A 22,345-nucleotide genomic window follows, 5' to 3' on the forward strand; every position below is an offset into this window, starting at 1 on the left:
TTCAATAGACTAGGGGCCAGAGTAGGTGTGTCAGGTGATCCCTTAAATAGACTAGGAGACAGAGTAGGTGTGTCAGGTGACCCCTATAATAGACTAGGACAGCATGATATAGCTGGAATAGTGCTGGGCGTTGTGCACAACATGCATCCGATGAGAGTTAAAGGTGCTTTTATAATATCCAATACAACAGGAATGAAAACAAGACAACACTAAGAGTAACAAACATTTTATTACAATTCAACAATAATGGAAACGCCTAGCTTACTCGCCGAGGTACCCCCAGCACTGATTGAGCTAGCCCGACAGCCGAGGCTTTGTAGGGTTTGCAGAGTCTAGCACACGGGCTGCAGCTTTTCGGTCAATTAAACAGAGATCTACTCCCACTACATATAGGCCGTAGATTTTGGGCCAATGCAATCGTTTTACTTTTGCCTCATAACCTTGGTCTGGGGTCATCGGAGCTGGTGCTTTTTCATCACATAGACCATTTGAGATCGAGCCTCATCACTGCACCACCGCAAGAGATCTATCTTTTCCACGTACCAATCTGAGAGATCTAGCCACATCGACACACCACCTAGAGATCACATCGCTATACCAACCTGAGAAATCTAGCCTCATTCATGGCTGCACCACCTCACGAGATCTAGCCTTCACCAATCTTAGAGATCTAGCCATATCTGTGCATCACTCCCAGAAATCTAGCCACATCACCTGATCACTGCAAGAACCTGAGAGATCTAGCCTTTCACTTTACCAACCTGCGAGCTCTAGCCACATCGCTGCATGAAACTGAGGGATCTAGCCTCATGGCTACAGGACCCGAGAGATCTAGCGTCATGGCTGTACCAACTGGAGAGATCTAGCCTCACTTCTGTACCACCCAAAGAGATCTAGCCTCACTTCTGTACCACCCCAAGAGATCTAGCCTCACTTCTGTACCACCCAAAGAGATCTAGCCTCACTTCTGTACCACCCCAAGAGATCTAGCCTCACTTCTGTAACAACCTGAGAGATCCAGCCTCAATGCTGCCTCACCCAAAGAGATCTAACCATATAGAGATACCACAAATACTGGGAATTTATGAGGCATACCCGACCCCTATGCTAGCCAGTTACGTGTTACTATAAATTTTTAATTATTGTGTTATTGTCAAATAATTGCATCGACTTAAATATATCATACCTCTAATAAGCTGTTGCAATATTGAGGAACTTACAGCAAAACTAATATTTGTTTCTCAGTTCGATAATTGTGATCGAAAATACAACACGTCTAATCGAAATTGAATTCGTTTCGTCAGCATTCTATACTGACAAATCTACACCTAGTTCAGCGGAACAATGAATTCTACCGTAAATAACACATACCAAGTAACAGTTAACGGTACCCAACTTTAGCTGAGAGTTACAGTCTATGACTTCTTACATCCTAAGATAAAGACAGAGCCTGGAGACCAGGTTGTGTCAGTCAGTGGTTATTCAAACATTTCCCCATTCAATCTGCATACAATATGGAGAGTTAGTTCATGATCTAGAACTAACTGTCAGGGGTTTCGTTCAGTACCAGGAAGATAGCACAGTGGTTAAAGTGTTAAGACGTCACGCCGAAGACATGTTTGAAGCCCATTTTGTGGCTTGAATATTGCTTAAAGTGGCGTAAAACCATACTCACTCACTCACTCCAACTGAATCGTAATAGACAACATTCCTGACTATAATCTGCATCTAGTAACATTCTGTTCGGTCCACTAAATAGTGACATATTTTTGAGCCCATCTGAAGAGTAACGTCACAAAATTGTTTTGCTCCTTTGAAATAACAATAGCAATCAGTTACTAGGAGCTACATGAAGTGACCGCTACTTGACCAGGTCTCGACCTCTACTGACCAGCAAGTCACGCGTGATGAAAAGCAATCACGTGTGAGAAATCTGCATGTGTGACTAGTGCCCTAGACTAGTCTCCAACCCGCAACCTTCAACCTATACGGGCTAGCCTCCCTTTAACGGCGTCACTAGGGCGACCTTGACCCAGCTGGGGTAACTGCTAACGCTAAATGAAATGAATAAGTTGATCACGTGCAATGCAAACACGTCTATACCGTTCATCTCAATGTGTTCATAGAACCTGTCGTGCGTTGCACAACAGCCTAGTAGTAAAACACTCCAAAAGGGTAGTTTAACTCGCAACGGGCAGATTACAAAACTTGTTATAGAAAACGTCAGCACGAGACGAGAGCGCACGTGACTAGCTTCTGCCAATCACAGGCGAGAACGTTACGGCGCACTCGCTGTGGAATGGTAAGATAAGATATAGAATGACCTTTGAGTTACAAAATCAAATCATAATCGAAATTTATAATGCAAATATACAACCTGATTCAAACGGACACAATAATAGCAAATCTATTACATACACGACCACAACACACGTGTAACATGGTATCTTTCTGCAGAGGTCAAAATAACGACCTTTCGTTGCTTAGTAACGACGCGGGGGCTATGCTAAGACCGAGATGTTGATTGGTGCATACAGACTATATGCGTTGGCTGATTGGCTAATACGTACTGTCGCAAAACAAACACATCAAGTCATCTTACTGAGGGATGTCACACGTACATAATACTGTAAAAATAGCAGTAGAACTGAAATAGGGATACAAAGGGATCTTCTGGTGTTGGGTACATTGGTAGACTGCCGGGTACTCTGCTGTCTGTCGGAGTGCTTCATGTCCTTGTGGTGCCGTCTTCACCTTCAACTTGCTGGAAAAGATTCTTTTGGACACGAAGAACAAGAAGTAGACGTTCAGGGGCCAGTCATTGAGTTGGGAGGCGTGTGTTGGTTAATACAGGTGTGCTTGTGTGTCAGGGGCCAGTCATTGAGTTGGGAGGCGTGTGTTGGTTAATACAGGTGTGCTTGGTGTCAGGGGCCAGTCATTGAGTTGGGAGGCGTGTGTTGGTTAATACAGGTGTCCTTGTGTGTCAGGGGCCAGTCATTGAGTTGGGAGGCGTGTGTTGGTTAATACAGGTGTGCTTGGTGTCAGGGGCCAGTTATTGAGTTGGGAGGCGTGTGTTGGTTAATACAGGTGTGCTTGTGTGTCAGGGGCCAGTCATTGAGTTGGGAGGCGTGTGTTGGTTAATACAGGTGTGCTTGGTGTCAGGAGCCAGTCATTGAGTTGGGAGGGTTGTGTTGGTTAATACATGTGTGCTTGTGTGTCAGGGGCCAGTCATTGAGTTGGGAGGCGTGTGTTGGTTAATACAGGTGTCCTTGCGTGTCAGGGGCTAGTCATTGAGTTGGGAGGCGTGTGTTGGTTAATACAGGTGTCCTTGTGTGTCAGGGGCCAGTCATTGAGTTGGGAGGCGTGTGTTGGTTAATACAGGTGTGCTTGGTGTCAGGGGCCAGTCATTGAGTTGGGAGGCGTGTGTTGGTTAATACAGGTGTCCTTGTGTGTCAGGGGCCAGTCATTGAGTTGGGAGGCGTGTGTTGGTTAATACAGGTGTGCTTGTGTTTTTTTTTTTGTGTTTTTTTTTTATGTGTGTATGTGTGTGTTTTGAAATAACTACTTTTTCTGGGGTTTTTTCAACAAATATTGTTTTCCCCATAAAATAAATCCAAGTCCCTCAAATACTAAAAGTGTGAGCAGCTGAGCTGGAGAGATTCACTGAAACCATTTAGCTTCATGGCAATGACAATGCAGTTATTTTCCCGTATTTTTTCTTCTTCTAAAAGTCATGAAATATAAGCCCGCAATTGTGAAAGTCCAAGATAATAATTGTGGGGTGGGTATATTACTTTAGTAAAGTTATTGATAACAAATCCTCAACCAACCCATGTTTCTACTGACTGGCCCCTCACATGTTTATAGCGATGTTACAAAGAATACTATTCGACACATACGCTCTGAAAACTAATCTTAATTACACAGGTTCAAACCATGAGGTTTATTTGTTAATATAAATTCTTTCAGGGAACAAGCTAAATGGTTTTGATGTGCTTTATCCACGCATTATGTAAACATGATCTACTAAGAAACAGAATAATAAAGAGCGCCCATGAGGAAGTGGCGCGTTAGGACATCCGTAAAAAAGGTGAATTACACATGCGTTAGTTATTTTAGTCCCATGGTATTATTTAAGAATTGATTTGGAAACATGGTTACTGATTCAGTGGTATGCTGTGGTTGGATGTGGTGGGTTGTCTCATTGCCACGGCAACCTGTATCGCATTGAATGTTAATGATGTAAAAAATATAGCTGTCATGCTCGTACAACATGAACCAGGCGATGACAGAAATAACCATAGACCTACAGATGCACATCACAGAACTTACCAACAAGATGTTGAACTATCCATAGCAAGGACTCCTACTCTAAACTGATAAAATACTTCAATATAAACCGTATTTTTGTACTCCTATCTATAGCTATCGACAGCAAGTCATTCATCAAGCGATTGCCAATACCTAATTTCTGGTCAGGTCAGAAGGAAATCACCAATATCACCAGATAAAGTTAAGGAACTGATCTAATTAGTATTCAACGGCCTGTACTTGAAACCTGATATATACCAAATGAAAGGCAATGCTTAAATTATACTACTCAAAATATGTTAAGGATCACACGATTCTTTCATATTACTAGTTAATTCGTCATGAAATAACAGATTGACTATGGCAATATGAAAGAACCAGGTGATTCTTAATTTATTTTGAGTAGTATAGTATATTATAAAGCATATTGGAGCAATTCCGGTACAACCGGAAGTAGTGACGGCAGTTGTATGTCAACGTCATTTACTCCTGCAATAAATGACTGTCAATGGCAAATTCGACTACGACTGGTGACGAAGCGTACTTTTAACTGTTACTGCTGTGAAGGGGATTTATGATCAATGTAAAGACGGTTTTCATTTTGTCCGTTATTTCCCAGACGATATTCATCTTAGAAGTCCGAAAATGTCCCCGGACGTAGTCCGTATGAATGGGCACCTGTACAAGTATTTAAAGATTGGATAACTGAGGTTTTAATATTTACCACAGGGGGGTGTTGATTATCGGATACACTGCCTTGTACTAACGTAATTCATTGTGATCATAATGCCTGGCTGTTCAGGTAATGCTCACAGTTACAAGTAACTTACACTGGAGCCAAAGCATGCGATGCAGAAGGAATCCTAACTTATGTCACCCAACAGTTTTTTTCAAACTCATTAAAATCACGGTAGCGAGCACTTAGACCTGATCATGAAGAGATTGGTTGTCATGGCAATTGCCTTGATTTCTATCAGACTTGACTGTCAATAGCTACAGTACTGTAGATGTAGTAAACAACATAGGCACATGTATGTAATCTTTCATGAGCAGTTAGCTTCCTAACAAAAATGGAAACTGTGTCGTGTTCTCCTTGCGTTAATAAGTAACAAATGGAGGCATGTAGCTCACCTTCTCAGACGTTGGAACTCTTACACATCTAAGTAGATAGTGAGTGAGTGAGTGGGTGAGAGTGAAGAGAGTTTCAAGTCGCTTTTAGCATTATGTTATCGTTATTACAACTAGTGGGGGATAACGAAATTGAACTTCCATAGTAACAGTTGTCGGGCACGGGCGAACACATTAACCACTGTGCTCCATGTCTGCCCAATGCTGGATAGTTTCGAGTATGGTTTAACAATGTTTTGAACACTATGCCAATTATATCAAGGTGTGCCTGCTTAATGTGGGATGAAAGCCCTAAGTGTTGCAGGTCTGATATATACATGTATACCACTTTGGTGAAACCCATAAGAACGGGTGTGGTGTTGACAGACAGGAATCATGATCAGTGCGATTTAATGCACAGTGGATCCTGGCACTAGCAGGAGAAGCAACTCTTAGTCCAATGGACAACCCATGTCCCCGATGCTGGATTAGCTACAATCATCCACTGATCGATCGATTTGCTGTATTTACAAAATGTCCACATGTAGGTAAAATACATTCTACATTAAATATATTTACAATTAGTGGACGTGGAGGAGCCTCGCAGTGAAAGTGTTCGCCCGATACACCCAAACCAGGATTCAATTACCCAAATGTGGGAAGTGCATTACTTGGGTCACTCGCCGCGATATGGCTTGAATTTTTCTCACTCACTCACACACTAAAATTGCTGTCTAGTGAAAGATACTGAGGTAATATTGGATCACAGTAGTTGTCCAACAAATGCTAAGTAGCTGAGTTCCAAAACCAAGGGACTTGTCTTCAAAGATCATCCTCTTCACACAGGGAAAAGCAACAAAATCATAATCTCGTTCAAACGAGATCTCAAGAGATCCCAGTGTGCGAGAGACTTTGAACAGCTTAAACATAGGTTAAGGAACAAACATTTCTCCCGACCGGAAGAACAACCCAAGGGGGACAACTCTTGCACTGATAACGAATTGAGCATGGCAAGAACCTTGACAGATACATAACAAGCTGTGAATTGTCTCCATCACTTGAAACTATGTCAGTGGGAAAAGCAACAATGGAACTTAACCTCCATTAACCTCTGGGGTTACACGTTTGCTTCATCGGGTCATACACGTGCTGTGAACAGTGCTTGTGTCACGAGTGCGTCCCTGTACAGGGGCGCCCTAAGCTGACGAGATCACTCCGTTTCCCCAGAATATCGGTGCCAAGCGTCTTGTGACGCAGCGTGAGAATCATGCACAACATTGATCTCACACGAAGATGGCCTTGAAAGTGTTGGATTGCTGAGTGCTTGTCAAGACTTGTCAAGCGAGTTAAAAAGTTACGCATAAGCTTACTAAGATCACAGTCATATTGAAACCGGCAAAAACCAATGTAGAAAATGTCCAATGTACATTTTAGAAATTGCATAAACGTTAATGGCGTGGCCAAGGGTCGCCATGGTAACCACCCCACTCCCCTGCCTGGAAGCTGTGACGTCACTTGCAGCACACTCCATGGCATTAGAAAATTGCATTGATCACGTGACAATCTGGAAGCCTTTTAATACCAAGTTGATTGGCCAAGTGTTTTCCTGCCGACATTCATCACATCCGTCCACACGCCGTGGCAAGATGGCGAACTGAAACATACGATAATAAAACGTTATTGTTTATATTTGTGTAGTAAGGAGAGAGTAGTTTGGTCATCAGCATTGTTTTATATTTAATTAAATATGCATGATGAAATTTCAAATTATATTTCATTTTTTAAATGTGTGTGAGGGTATATGCATGGTGTATAATAGAGGACTAATCTGATTTATTTACAAATTAAATCCGAACCTAGTGACGAAAAAATTCAGTACTGATTAGGCATTAGAAAATGCAAGAACATAGGTGTACACACATATACAATTCGGCGTCCAAAAGATACTAACACTTCACAATTTTATGATGGGCTTTTTCTCACTCCAGATTAAGATAAATCAACACCTGCTTGTTTAAGTATAGGTGATAAAGTTACAGAGCAACCATGCTCCACTGTTCATGGCCCTTTAGAGTGTGAACTGAGGCACATGTGGATAATAGATGATAAACGTTGTAACGTTTAAGCAGTCACGACAAAGACATATTCTAGACTGCAAATTGACACAAGTCTAAAAACAAACATCTAAAAACATCATATCAGGACCTGATGGTGAGGCTGTGCTCAGACATTTCCCAGAGGCAAGGGAGTTATCCCATCGACTGGGTGCCACCATTTTGTTTGCAGCAAATGCAAATAACATGAAAAGTGGAATCTGATTGGTCAATAGGAGTGACAAAAAGGGACATAACTATAGTAGCAACTGGTCAAACTTGACTTTTATAGTCAATTAACTCCCTCGGTAAAATAATTCTCAGCTTGTTATTGTGAGTTGAAGTTTCATGTTTAAGCGAGACCCTAAGTGGACCAACTGCAATTCCAGACGTAATTAAATGACCTAACGTACATACTCTACACCCCACAATGAAAGAATCTCATTTTCAAATAGCGTGACCAATGATTTTGCCCAACAAGCAGTTCACATCCTAGCAAAGATAAATACCGAGATTGTAATCAATGTTAAGGACCCGTAGGGCGCTTAGGGACCGACCATTAGATATTGACACATTGTAACAATGTAATGTTTGTGGCCGACAATGTTGTCCCCAAAATATTAAGAAGAATTATTTTATTGACGGGTACAAAAGAATTGTATTAGAAAAGATCGATAAAATCTCAGCTGAAGAAGATGTTGTTTACACCTATGTCTCACTAATTGGATGTGAAACGGGATATAAACTAATAAGTGAAAACAGCAAGATTGAAAAAAAACCAGGCCTGAACGCAACCAGTGGTTTAGCCCATGGACGTGCAATCCATGATAAGTATCAGTAACTATCTGAGTGCTCCCTCAATAATTACACTTAGTATATGTTCTAGTGTGACAGTAATAGCGTTCAAGGACCTGACAGACTCCTATGGACATCGAGACGACGGATGGACGACAGTCGTATCATATCTCCTAATCAGGAGACTGAGCTATAGATATGTACTGGGTGCGGTAACATTCTATTCATGTGCTATGCAGAAAACGCAAAGGTTTGATATCAGGTTGATATTAACCACATAAATCAAAGACGGGGCCTAGTCTCCCGGACATGTAAGCCTCGACATACCATGAAAGTAGGTTGCTATACAGGGTTACTCCACTGGATATGTAAAGCATGACGTACCATGAAAGCAGGTGGTTCAGTATATCGGATATGTAAAGCATGACGTACCATGAAAGCAGGTGGTTTGGTATATAGGATATGTTTAGCAGGACGAACCATGACAGCAGGTGGTTCAGTATATCGGATATATTTAGTATGACGTACGATGAAAGCAGGTGGTTCAGTTTATCGGATATGTTTAGCATGACGTACGATGAAAGCAGGTGGTTCAGTATATCGGATATGTTTAGCATGACGTACCATGAAAGCAGGTGGTTTGGTATATAGGATATGTTTAGCAGGACGAACCATGACAGCAGGTGGGTCAGTATATTGGATATGTTTAGCATGACGTACCATGAAAGCAGGTGGGTCAGTATATCGGATATGTAAGGCATGACGTACCATGAAAGCAGGTGGGTCAGTATATCGGATATTTATAGCATGACGTACCATGAAAGCAGGTGGGTCAGTATATTGGATATGTAAGGCATGACGTACCATGAAAGCAGGTGGGTCAGTATATTGGATATGTTTAGCATGACGTACCATGAAAGCAGGTGGGTCAGTATATTGGATATGTAAGGCATGACGTACCATGAAAGCAGGTGGGTCAGTATATTGGATATGTTTAGCATGACGTACCATGAAAGCAGGTGGGTCAGTATATCGGATATGTATAGCATGACGTACCATGAAAGCAGGTGGGTCAGTATATTGGATATGTAAGGCATGACGTACCATGAAAGCAGGTGGTTTAGTTGATTGGCTGTGTTAGACATGGCCCACACTAAAAGCATGTGATTATCAGTTCAACTTGGATATGAGACCATGCTCTGGGATATTTTATAAAATCTTACCAGTGCCGTAGCCAGCCGGGTGGGGTGGGGCAGTTGCCTCCCCTAGATTTTTTATAGAAAACAGTTTTATTTGAATCAGGTTAGGGACAAGTGATACTTGTACAAATATTTGACACCCTTGTCAAAAAAAGTTAACTACGGCCTTGCTTACTGTAGTAACCTGCTCTATTGATACTCATGAATGTCCTACCGCGATGTACCATGACGTACCTTGTGAGCAGGTGGCTCCGCTAGCCACTGGAATCTGGGAAAAGAATGTTTTCCCGCGTTTCCTGACTAACGTCAGACTGCAGACTGTTGACAACGTTCTCCATATTGGTATCGCTGTCAGTTGGGCCAGAGTCGGCGGTGTCGTAAATACTGACGGTGTGTTCCTCGCCGCTCATCTGGCTGCCGGCCGTCCGACTGACCACGTCACTGGAGGGGGACGACTTCAGAAGGTTGGGGTCGGATAGACTGGAGTCAGACAACGAATAATCAGCAGAATTTGACCCAATGTAACTTTCATCCAGATTGTCCGAGGGGCTGGTGTCGTTGAGAGGGGAAGAGCCTTGGCTTGGGCAACGCAGCTGCTTCCAGAACGCGTTGTTATGCGGGCCAGCAACGCTGTCGCTGAACTCGACATCCTCTTCTGATCGCTCGGGGCTGTCCGGCGTCAAGCGTTGACTCTCCTCGTCTGTGCTGTCAATGTGACGCATCCCGGGGGTAGAGTTCGTACTGTTATGGGGAGGGGGTTCCGGAGTAATATCAATCTCAATATGAGGTTTGTGACAAGATATAATATTGTTTTCATATAAATTGCTGTTTTGAGGAGAGTTAGAGAACTGTCCCGTGCATTCTCCATCTCTGCACGCGGCAAGCAGCAAATGCTCAGTTTCCTCGTGATTAACCACGTCCCTCTTTAATATAGATTTCCTTTTAGTGGGCGGCGGTTCCAGTAAGGAGGGGCTAGAGCGCTGCTTCGGCGACAGTTTTTCTGAGTTAAGACGGCGGCTGGTGGGCTCGCAGCCTGCAAGGAAGGAACACAAGCTGACGTTACAAGCATGCTGAGCAGACATCTACCGTGACGTCACTTCACGACGAGAGGTGCGCGTAGGGAAGGGAGATAACTGGTAATGGCCTAAACAGGTATATAAGCATTGGCGTGGTTTTGGCAGTTGAGTATTTATACATGTTAAGGCTAGATCATGTATGGGGAGAGTATATGGGCTACACTGGGTGCATTTGTTTGACCTCCAGTAACAAAATTGATTCGAATATTTGCAACCTTGGAGACCAAACGAAAGCACTACTAGGATTACACAGAGAGACTGTAAGCATCTGTTGAAGGGGACGGCGGGAGATAGCACGTGCTCGATGGGTGAAGCAACGTCACTGCATTGTGAGGGGTGGTGGTTGACGTCGAGGTCAGCGGATGGATGTACGAGGGGAACGGACGGACGCACGAACTGGTGTGACCACACACAAGCAGAGCCACGGACAGCTGGACGCAAGAAGCCAGCTGACCGCGGACAGTTCTCATCATTCTAGGGGAGACAACAATGACTGACCAACTGACCGACACAGCATGGGTGGCCGGGTACGAACACATGGGGGTACGTCAAGCCAGAGCCCACACAATATCCCCCCAAGAAGTAATTTCATCCCCTGAAATTTAGAAATGACCAAAAGTCCAATTTTATTATTACACCGCATGGACATAACAAGAATTTCGGCTTTCAGTTGATATGCCAAAAGATGAAAATTTGAAGTGGAGCTCTCCCTTTAAGTCGTGGTTGACGGGGAGAAATCTCTCCTTATATATCGCCACACCAGTGCACGTGTCATAATGCATAAAGCGCCCTCTTGCGGTACAACTTGACTCACCTCACTTAGTTGAGCAGAAACCTTTCATCTGGAATAAAATTAGGCGTCAAGCCATCGTCAGTAAAGGTTCTTCTGAACACTTATATATATGTTTTGGAGTGTAATAACGTACAGTGGTGACAAACACTATCATATCCAATAACACATACGCATACAAGAACATGTTTATACTATCATGAATTTTAATACGATTTCACCTTAACAACCTACCGTATTCCTTATCTGTTCAGCAGCCCATTGATGCCCTACGACTGACTACCACTACATGATATGTCATTTAAAGAATATGTATATTTTAACAAAACACATGACATCTACTTTTAACCAAATCTTTACAAAGGTTATTAAATAAACTAGAAACCGGCCAGCATGCATGTTATATCAAAGTCAGATAAAATATATGGCATGCTAAACTCCTAAAAATGGAATGTCTTAAATAAATGAAGTGCAAACATCTCACATTCCATTAAATACTGGAATCACACTAAGGAAGTAAACCGTTGCATAATGTTTGTGTTCTATAACGCAAGAATACACTATGGCTTTATTAGCGTGTGGGTGGTTCTCATACGGTGCAATAAAGAATAAAAGAATATGAAGCATCTTGGAAATTGTTCAAACGGCTATCTTATCTATAAAAAAATGTATTGGTCCTTACCCACAGCGGCAAAATAAACATCGTGAGATTTCACACGTCTGTCCTATTTTTCCAAATAACAGCAAGAATGCAGTATACCAGAAACCTTCCGCCATTTTGGAAAGGGATGTGCACAAGCTCATTCCTTAGTAACAGTTTGTAAGTTTTTCCGACACCATTTTTGTCACCTCGCTAAAATAACAGGGGGTTTGGGATTCTTGTCCCCCACTCAACAGCTTGAATTAAATGCGTTCGAAAGAAAATGAAACGTTTAATTGGCAAAGTAGATACAAAATACTTGTTTGCTGAAATGTTGTTCCATCGGATGTCACTGATGAGGAGGTCCATGATGGAACTTCTATTTACGAGTACCTTTTTGATGTTGATGTCCAATTTTCGATGTTTATAAATCGCTTTGATATTCAGTTTCAAGGAATAATCATATTAAACCATACAAATTCAAGCGGGGTCATTTTTGAGCTATTTTGCCCTATCTATTTTTCCAATAGTGATGGTTTCGCATGCGACCTTATTTGTAGCATCAAACGAACATGGTGGATTGGTGTCGTTATAATGCATGTGTACCCAAATAACAGTAAAAATAAGGGATTACAAGTGATCAATCGAGCTATGCATTGATTCATCCGCTCGGGTTCCGTAAGTCTGACTTTCAAATGAACACGGAAGGGGAGATAACTCAGTACTGCTTACCGATCATGTATGATCCTGTCATGCTTGGTTCGAATCCCCGGTTCATCCTGATTATGATCACTGGTTTGTCGGCACTACACACAGATTTCAACAGAAGGGTAAAGGTCCTGTACCTACATTACTCTGGCCTTGCAAACAATCTCAAAGCAGACAGGTTATGGGGTTCACCGCAGTATTTGGGTTCCCAAACCGGAACGGAAGTTGTCGAATGAAAAAAAGTTCCACGCATGCGCACTTCGTTATTTACGGTCGAAGCGAAAGGATTTGTTGACCGTCAGTTTTTTATACCGAACACTGTCGAAATTTGAAGGTAGAAAACGGGGGTAAAGTCGGGTGTAACCTTATTTCGGGAACCGTATTGCGATACGTATCACGATATATTGTATAATTCTAAATTTTGAATTCAGTAGCAATTTGAAAGACCAGTGTATGAATTGAAGTTCATGAATGGAACAAAAACCAGTTGCTGGAACAACGTAATGTTTAGATCTATCGTATTGTCTTGAGTATAGCGCGTACGTTTTTGTGCATTATACACGGCATGAGTTGTGATGTTTTTCCCCCAACGCAAAGACATTACCGTGAGCACTAAACACTGGAAACACCATGTCAATTATTCTGAACTTTTGAACTTCCCGTACATATCTGAACATACGCATACACACGTGTGATAAGCGCCGCTATAAGTTTGTTATGATACGAGGTTTGGATGTTTGTTTGAGACATTTAATTTTTCTAGAAAAAAAGTATTTTAACATAGGTAGTAAGAGTTGTTCCCCTTAGGACACTACTGTGTCATATTTGGCCCTGAGCTTGGTTTGACTTGCAGAGTAGTCGCCCTTGGCCATTAGGGAACGCTTTCATTCGTCACCACTCGCATGTTTCCGTAACCTACAACAAGGTCTACATTCGGCTTGTCCGGGAACGGGACGAGTTGGTCACGAATGGGGACGACTTTCCTTCCACGAATTACAAACAGTATGGCCCAAGACAATTTCGAATTTTTTTTTGACACCAGCCAACCCTCCCAGTAGAATTATTGATTTTTGGTGATTCCGCTTTTTCCCTTTTTACAATATTTTTTGTGGGCGCTACTTTTTCTGTGGAAGGTGGAGCCGAATATTATTTACAATACATTTTTATCAGCCAACAAGCATGTCCAATGAACAACTTTTTTAAAGGAAAAAAGGTAAAATATGTTTTTCAAATATTTCCTGGAACCACTATTTTTCCAAAAAATATACAAAAAGTTACAAAGGACCATTGTCACTGAAAATCCTCACAACTATATCCATTGTACGCCCTGCCCATAATGCAACATGGTTGGCATGTGTGTGAGATAGTACACAGGTCAACAACATTTCAGACACGCCCACACTTGGCGATGACCCACCTGATTTAGTGCTGGCGATGAGATGATAGTTGGCCAGTTTCCGTCCCGTGGCCGGGCTGGCGTGAAGGCGACTGGCGAGAGACACGGCCTTCCTGAATTTTAACTTTGGCTTTGTATATTCCTGTGAATGTAGATTGTCAGTGGAGCAGTAACTCCGCTCTTTCACTTCCGAGAAGCGGGGATGTTTCTCAACAGAAAGCGATTTATGTCTTTTAAAGCTAGATTTCTGAGGGTGCGCCATCTTCGCTTGAAGAAGTCCCTTAGATGGCGAGTGTGGTTGTGAGGAGGACTGAACGGGGGAGCCCTGGGCGGAGGCACACTCCCATGTCGTAGACAACCCAGTCTCTAGCTGCTGCACAACCTGGTTTGAGGGAGCGAACTGAACTTCCGGTCTGTTAAATCCGGTTTCCTGTTGCGCGTCGGTCTGAAGGTCGTTGAGGAGGTTCTGGTAGGCGTGAGACTCCGGGGGGACATTGGGGTTGGTATATCCCCCCGTGTCCTCTAAAGGGTTAACATAGAGGTTGTGTTTTGGCGTGTCCGAAGAAGGTGGGCCTGTGATAGAAGGGCTGTTCTGTGGGTGGGTGACACAGCTGGTGAACGTGTCGGTGCTCGTCGAACTGTTCTGGCGGTAGAGTTGTTTCATTTCGATACAACTTTTATCAGGCGTAATCCGCTCATAACGTCCCTGAAAACAACCAAACAGTCTTTTATTAACAGACACCCATTCTTAATACTCCTACTTACTCAAATTATCTTGAAAAGCGTGAATTAAAGACGACATTACTGTACTGGTTAGCTTGTTTATTAGGTGTTGTGTAACGCCGCACTCAGCAATATTTCACCTATATGATGGCGGTCTGTAAATAATCGAGTCTGGAGAAGACAGTCCAGTGACTGACATCATGAGCATCGACCTACTCAACTGGGATACGATGACATACATCAACCAAGTCAGCGAGCCTGACCACCCGATCCCGTAATTTGCCTCTTACAATCATGGGTTGCTGAAGACTAATTCTTCACGGAATTTCACGGGGCGTTCTGGTTGGTACTAGTTTTTGCCAAACAGAATTAGCGAGTGAGGGAATATTGCTTAACGCCGTATCAGCAATCTTGCAGCTATTCGCGGCGGTCAAATGCATCTGTCTTTTCAGGTCTTTAAAGACCGAGATGTTGAGAAGTTTAATCTTAAATCGCAAAAACACGTTTCTTGGGATAAAAATATTGAAATATCTCCAAAAAACAAACTCTTTACATTACGTCACAAACACTCAAGAAGAATACACGCAAAAGGCTCACCTTCACAACCACCCCGAAAAGTTTGACAGTTACTACAATAACCACGTGACATACTCTACTATGACGTCATAGCGTGCAGTGTGTGCCGGGTGAAGCTAAGCTGATATAAAGTTGTTCCTTGTCGCTACAGAGGAGACTAAACAATGGGAAGTCTAATCAACTATCAACTAGTCAACTATCAACTAGTCAACCTGAGAATTTCCACACATTACGTCCGCAATATCCAGCATCTTAAGTAGATATCATCTGATCTTCTGATAATTTCAATGCGCCGGATTGAATATATGCCCCATAAGAAAGAGTTATGGTCAATAACGTTGTTTTGCTCCTTTCAGAATGTAGCCAAGGTCACAGAGTTACGATCGAGTGTTGCTTCGATTGTATGATATCCGACCGTTCTTTTCAAGGTCATTGTGTGTGTCAATCTCGCGAGTCTTTGCTGGTTACGTGTCAGCATTGTTTATGAAACGTGTGTGGTTGTAGCATACGTGTATCAAAGTACAAGCTATCACAACAATCGGAGTGAGTGAGCGAATTCGGTATACGCTGATTTTAAGAGCATTTCATTTATATCACAGCGCGTCATGCAGGTCTTAGTTGTTTACCGCTTCAGTGAAGTCTTGCCTACGGGAGCTGACAAACCAAGAATCATCAGGGCGAATCCACATTCCGAATCCAGAACATAGGATTCTGGCACACCTAAGGGAAGCAACTCGGCATGTCGAAATGCGACGCTTCATTGACTGGGTCTCAAAAGCGTGGAAAATGAGTATTTATATACGAAGTGTTTACAATGACCACCTTATCCGACCAGTGAGTTAGGAAATAAACAAACTATGTGTTCAAAGCCAAGCTAAGTTATCTGCACATTTTAAGCATGAAACCGTGAATTTGAAAAATGCTCAGCGTGAGGTTTCAAATGATAAATTTAGCGCGGTTAAATCGAAAGATAACCTAGCTTAGTTTAAATTTGAGGTGATTATTGTGATTTGAAACATCTCACTGATCAATCAGAGTTATTTAACGTAGAATCTTTAAACAATATTTCAGTTATAAACCGGCGTCTTAGCAACATAAGGGATGCCAGAACTGATGCCATTCAGATTTGACGTCAAAACAAAGTACAATCTTGATAAAATCAGACCCCTCTGCCCGAACATTTGAGATGACCTCCATACGAGGTCGCGTCAGGTGAACTTTATTATCAGCCAATCGGCTTCGAGGGTTCTCAATTAAGTGTGAGAAGGAAGCTTTCAGGCAAGCAAACATGATTTCTGTGTCTCGAAAACGAATATAATCGGAGAGATCAAAATGCAAAATAATAAAGCAGCTCTGTTAAATTATTGTGGATATTTTTTACATCCTGCCATTTTCTGAGCTCCAGGGTGAGGTGAGGTGAGGTGAGGTGAGGTGAGTGGGGTGTAACGTCGCGTCCAAGATTATTGCGCTTATATATGTGCACGTGTGTATGTGTGGCTATTTTGGGTAGTCACCACTCAGACACAATATACTGAATCCGACCCGACCAGTCCTTGTTTAAGACCCTTAATGCCGAGTGCTAGGCAACACCTAATAACAACAAGTACCATCTTTAAACGTCGTATGGAATGACACGGCCGGGGATCAAACCCCGGACCTTCCGCTCTCCGGGCGGACACTCTACCACTAGACCACGAAGACGGTTTTGAGCTCTAGGGCATCAACGCACACATGGATGACCTATCGACGGTCTCTGTGCTCTGTGTATTTCTTTTTTGCTGAGAACGAAATTTCTGAATCGAGGTGTCAAGGAAAGAGAGCGAGTTTTACAAGTGAGTGAAGCATTCAGACGAGCAAACCTGACCTCAAAAGCGATATAATCGGGAATTTCCGAATTCATGTCTTGAAGAGATGAAGCCGGATCGTCTTAGAAAGCTGATATCTGAATGTCCGAAAGGCACACGCATCTTTAATCGAGATATGGCGACTTTCTATGGAGGTGCCGTCAGATCTTCAGGCAGAGAGGTGTCGTATTGGCGTGAAAGATCTGATTTACATGTGAACGTGCTGCGTTTGACACGTGAAGACTCGCTGTTATTGTGTGTGATCTGTGAGCAGATACTAAGATTGTGTGGGTGCAGGATGTAATGAAATGGGGTGTTAAGGAAATGGGCACCGGTGTTTTGCGACCGGGGTGGGGTGGGTTGAGGATAGTTTGTGTGGTGTGGATAGGTTGGGAATTGTGTGTGTGGTGGGGGTGGGGTGGCGATAGAAAGTGATGGGGGATAAGATGAAATGGGATGGGGTGGGGTGATGTGAGGATGAGATGAGAGGAAATGGGCACCGATGTTATGCGACTGGGATGGGGTGGGTTGAGGGTATTTTGTGTGGTTTGGGATAGGCTGGGGATTGTGTGGGTGGGGTGGAGATGGGACGTGGTGGGGGATACGATGAAATGGGATGGTGTGGGGTGGGGATGAGATGAGAGGCAATGGGCACCTGTTTATGGGGGTGGGGTGGGTGTGGTGTTTGATTTGGGTGTCGAGTGGATGAGATGGAATATAATGGGGCGAGTTTGGAGTACGTTGGGAATTGGATATGGTTTTGCGGGGCAGGGACTGGCATTGGGCTGTGGCGTGTGATGGGGATGACGTGACACGGGGTGGGGATGAGAAGTGATAAGATGGGGTGGGCTAGGATAAGACAGGAACTCTCCAGAATCCATTCGCACGGCAATAATACAACGAAAACAGTGTGTACTCGTAATCAATCCGGACAAGTTGCATCACAGAAACTCATCACAAACGTCTGTTGAATAAGCTGCTCAATTCACTTCCACTGGGAATGATTAGTTTGCTGCTTACAAAAAAACACCACCAACAGCCAAAGTATAAACTGCAACGTTGGCGAAAACTGTTACTGCTTGAAATGCTCCGCACCGCTCGAGGCATCCAACTGACTGGATCGATAGAGCGTGTATCCTAGTCAGTGCCCTCGCACAAACTGGTGTTTACACGGTAAGGGGTAACATTGAAACCCCATTTCCTTGTTAGCAGACTAAATGTTGATGAACATGCGATGGTACCTTGAATGGTGCTCTACCATAATAAGTGCTGACCTGTGTTGAAAGTAGCCCAACAGAAGCACCAACAGTCGTTGGAGTGAAAGAACCCGTAGTTTATTACTAACCTCGACAGATGGGTGAAGCGGCCGCCGTAACAGTCCCTGGTAAAGCTGGTGTTGGAGGGAAGGGTTAGAAATGAGAGAAACAGTCTATAGCTTCTGAACCAGTCGTGAGTGAGGTGGATTGAACGCCGTTTTGACAGTATTTCAGTCATATCACGGTGTATCAGAATGTGGGAGGGCATTACCAATTTGGCGAAACCACAGGGAGGACATGATACGGATACAAAAGTATCAAAGCCATCAAGGTTTCGAACCCACGATCATAGGATTCTGGCACACCAAGGGACGCAACTCTGCACATAGATTAAAACGACTAGGCCAGCCGTGCGCCAGAAGTAACAAAGCAGTGACAAGTTTGCATGCGCGTTCCTTTTGCTAAAGTTAAGCGTGCTTAGTATTTTGTCTAAATATGTTTAATATGGATTATGCATTCATATGATGTTTACTGTTTATTAGAATCAAAACTAGCATTGTAAGACATTTCTTATCATTCCTATTGAACACAAACACAATAACTGTACAAGAATTACACCAAATGCACAACACACAAAACGTGTGGCAACTTGTAACAGGCATGGAACCACATACAGTGAAACCTCGATAGTACGGCAACCCTGCATTCCGGGCGGTGTAGTTAGGAACGATCAAATATATCCAAAGGAATATTGCTCTGTACCCATTGTTCGTTAATCTGGACATTTGTTAATCCGGACTATTTCTATAGGTACAGTGCCGTCTGGATTAACGAGGTCTCACAGTATCTGTTTATTGTTGATACCCAGTGAGAAACTTTCACTTTTAAATATTTAATAAAATGTCTCTTTATCCTTGCAAATCACGTTGTCACACTTACTAAAACATAAATTAACATGTCTTAGGTTTAAACACTTTGAAAATCTATTACATATTTTAGATAGAATCACAAGAAATATGATAACATATATTAGATATCAGTTTGGAACTATGCTGACATTCACATATATCATATATTTTTATCGTTTTTTTTGCGAAAAATATAACATATGATAGATTTCTCGACATTGCTACAAAAACGCACTTAAGATATGACTCCTCTCGGCAACAAAAAATATATTATACAGTAAACTACGGTTATAACGAACTCAAAGGGACCACTGATATTACTTTGATATAACCGTGGTTCGTTATAAGCATTTAAACAGCACATATTCAGTCAATGGCCGGGACCGAAAAATATGTTCGTTATATCCGTCAGTTCGTTATAAGCGTGTTCGTTATAAACGTAGTTTACTGTTTATCACTTTGGAACAGCTATGCTGATATTTATATGAATCATATTTTTTTTTATAACTTCTTTGCAACAAATAACATGTGCTTATCACTACTTTGTAACAAAAGGTAACTCACATAACTATAATTACTTTAACAAATAAAATAACAAATATTTGAGAATAATATTCACTAAATTGGTACAAATATATCAATATATTTTAAATGCTACTGTGGTACAATTATGATAATTTGTTATAATCGGATCCGTACCTCATCCATTTACAATCACATCATGATACGTATGATATATGGTTTGTAAATGACGAAAGAGTAAAGTCAATTTCTGAAGCACTACAATAGTAGCATGTCTCAAGCGTGAATCTGCATGCCAAGCCCAATACACTAATTCTCTAAACGCGTGCAAATGCACAGGTAAATGACCCACCTAATCACACGGCAACTCGCGTTTACAGGGATTGTCAATATACTTGATTATATTTCAGCCGAACACGTCTATGCGCATGCCTAATGAGGTGTTAAACTGGTTATGAGTGATGTTAATGTGCGCACAGTGCGCACGGCCGCGGAGACCTATCAGAGTGGATGACATGTTTTTAGTTGCCCGGGTTCTATTGAATGATGGCTTAAGAACCAAAGCGTTGTTATAGTTCGAAATGGACACAATTTATCGAAGTGTGTCGGATTCTGATTACATTTAATTATTTAATGAGAATAATTGCATAGATCAAAATATTCAACCTTATGTTATCAACATAAAGACGCTTACTCACTGGACACCATTTATATACAGTAAGACCTCATTAATCCGGACTCCGTTGGTCGGAAATCCCCACAATAAAGACTTTCGTTGGGGACTATTATATTAATATCACAATAGTATTTCTCAGTATCAGGGATACGTTAATCTGGAAAACTTGTTTATCCGGACGTTTTCGTAGGAATTGTATTTCCGAATTAAAGAGGTTCGCTGCACAACGTTATTCCTGCATGCTCTTGGAAGATGTGTAATAGAAAATTAACACAGCTATTATAACACTCTGAGACAATATCGCACCACCAGCTACACTTCTCACAGTGGTAAACGCGTGTTCTCTAAAAGTAAGAAGAAATATACTACACAAAAGAAGTTAAAGAAGATTAACTATAGTAATATGAAAGAATTAGGTTTCTTTAACTTCATTTGAGTAGGATATATAACGTTACAATTTAATCGATAAGGCGAGGAATAATAAAACCTGTCCCCACGTGGTTTGAAGGGATGGATTTTGCGTTCATTTTGCGCCGTGTAATTGAATTATAACTTGAGAGTGAGCTCTCTTAACAGCAATACTCCACGTAATATTTCGTGCATTAATAACGGTCTAACGTCAAGTTGAAGCAAATTTCATATTCCGGTAAACGAAGGTCAGATGAAGGTTGAATGATTGTGGTTAACGGTAATTATTGATTCAAATGTATTAAAGTTGCTCAACCTTGTGTGGTGTGTCTGTATGTGGTCCTGCTGTCATACAAACAACAACGAGTGCCCGGAACATGTATAACACATTGCGTTAACCGACGAGCACATGGTGAAAGCAGTACGAAGCATCAATAAGCTCAATCAGGGTTCTGTGCAGCATAGCCAGCTGGACAATGGTCAGTTGTGTCGTGATGAGTGAGAATGAATGGTTATCTATCATTAGGCGAGACGTATGGCTAAAATTGACACCACTAAGACACACAGTGCATGTGTGATAGTGAAACGGGTTGGCTGGGCAAGATCTACCATGGACACACTGCCGGAAACATTCACCTCTGACCTACCAGCTTCAGAAGCAACAAGAATCGATTTCAGCATCTGAGAAAAAACTAAGAACGTGTTTCTAAATTGTAGCATTGTGGCTCAGAAGCATGAAAGGGACATTAGCATCAAATCAGCAGCACTGATTGGAACCTGATTTGGACGTTCGCCTACACAAATAGGGATACATCGAGAACGCGGCGTCGATAACAATTCCATTGAGCAAATTTATCCTGCATCTCGATAGGATGTTGCAGGGATGAAATTCCTCTCTTCAGGTCGTCTCTATATTGCACAACTACAACGAGCAAGCAAATTCTACAGATACCAATCTGGCGAGTGACAGATGACCCTTAAATAATGACCGAGGGGGATATGGTTAATCTACCAGCGTGGTTGGAGCTTGTTGCAAGCTGACCCCTTTAATTCTTACGTCCGTAATGGTATTTCTTGTAATGTCATTTTTTACGATGTGTTGAGAATAACTTCGGCTACAACGCATGGGTGATCATTGGCTCTAATCTATGGTGCTGACCTGTGTCAGTTTCATTGTCAGTTGATCTTGATGGAGAAGAAGTGTCGTTGTTATCTCACTACAAGTTTTGTATTTTTTTCTGTAGCTAATTCGGAAATCGTTGCACCGCGCTTCACTATCTAGAGGAGGAAATCGCTTATGCCAGCTTGGTAGAAAGC

At 42.2% G+C, this 22,345-nt stretch overlaps 1 protein-coding gene across 14 annotated transcripts in view; it reads right to left on the reverse strand.

Annotated features, from left to right (window-relative positions):
- Positions 1-259: 259 nt before the first annotated feature.
- The window catches only part of LOC139480232 (potassium voltage-gated channel subfamily B member 2-like), a 257,935-nt gene continuing 235,849 nt past the window's right edge, over positions 260-22,345 (reverse strand). For 11 of the 14 annotated variants that reach the window (XM_071263261.1, XM_071263270.1, XM_071263268.1 and 8 more), the window contains 4 exons: positions 18,604-18,648; positions 14,137-14,821; positions 9,740-10,538; positions 260-7,072 (listed from right to left, as the gene is read on the reverse strand). In XM_071263261.1, coding sequence (XP_071119362.1) covers positions 9,760-10,538; positions 14,137-14,821; positions 18,604-18,648 — 1,509 coding nt within the window. In that variant the 3' untranslated portion in view covers positions 260-7,072; positions 9,740-9,759. Of the gene's footprint in view, positions 7,073-9,529; positions 9,572-9,739; positions 10,539-11,395; positions 11,424-14,136; positions 14,822-18,603; positions 18,649-22,345 lie in introns of those variants that run through there. The other 3 variants (XR_011654408.1, XM_071263273.1, XM_071263262.1) reach the window with 3 other exon arrangements.

This window comes from Haliotis cracherodii, unplaced genomic scaffold, assembly GCF_022045235.1.
Source record: "Haliotis cracherodii isolate W230 unplaced genomic scaffold, xgHalCrac1.p SCAF_4, whole genome shotgun sequence".
NCBI lineage: Eukaryota > Metazoa > Mollusca > Gastropoda > Lepetellida > Haliotidae > Haliotis > Haliotis cracherodii.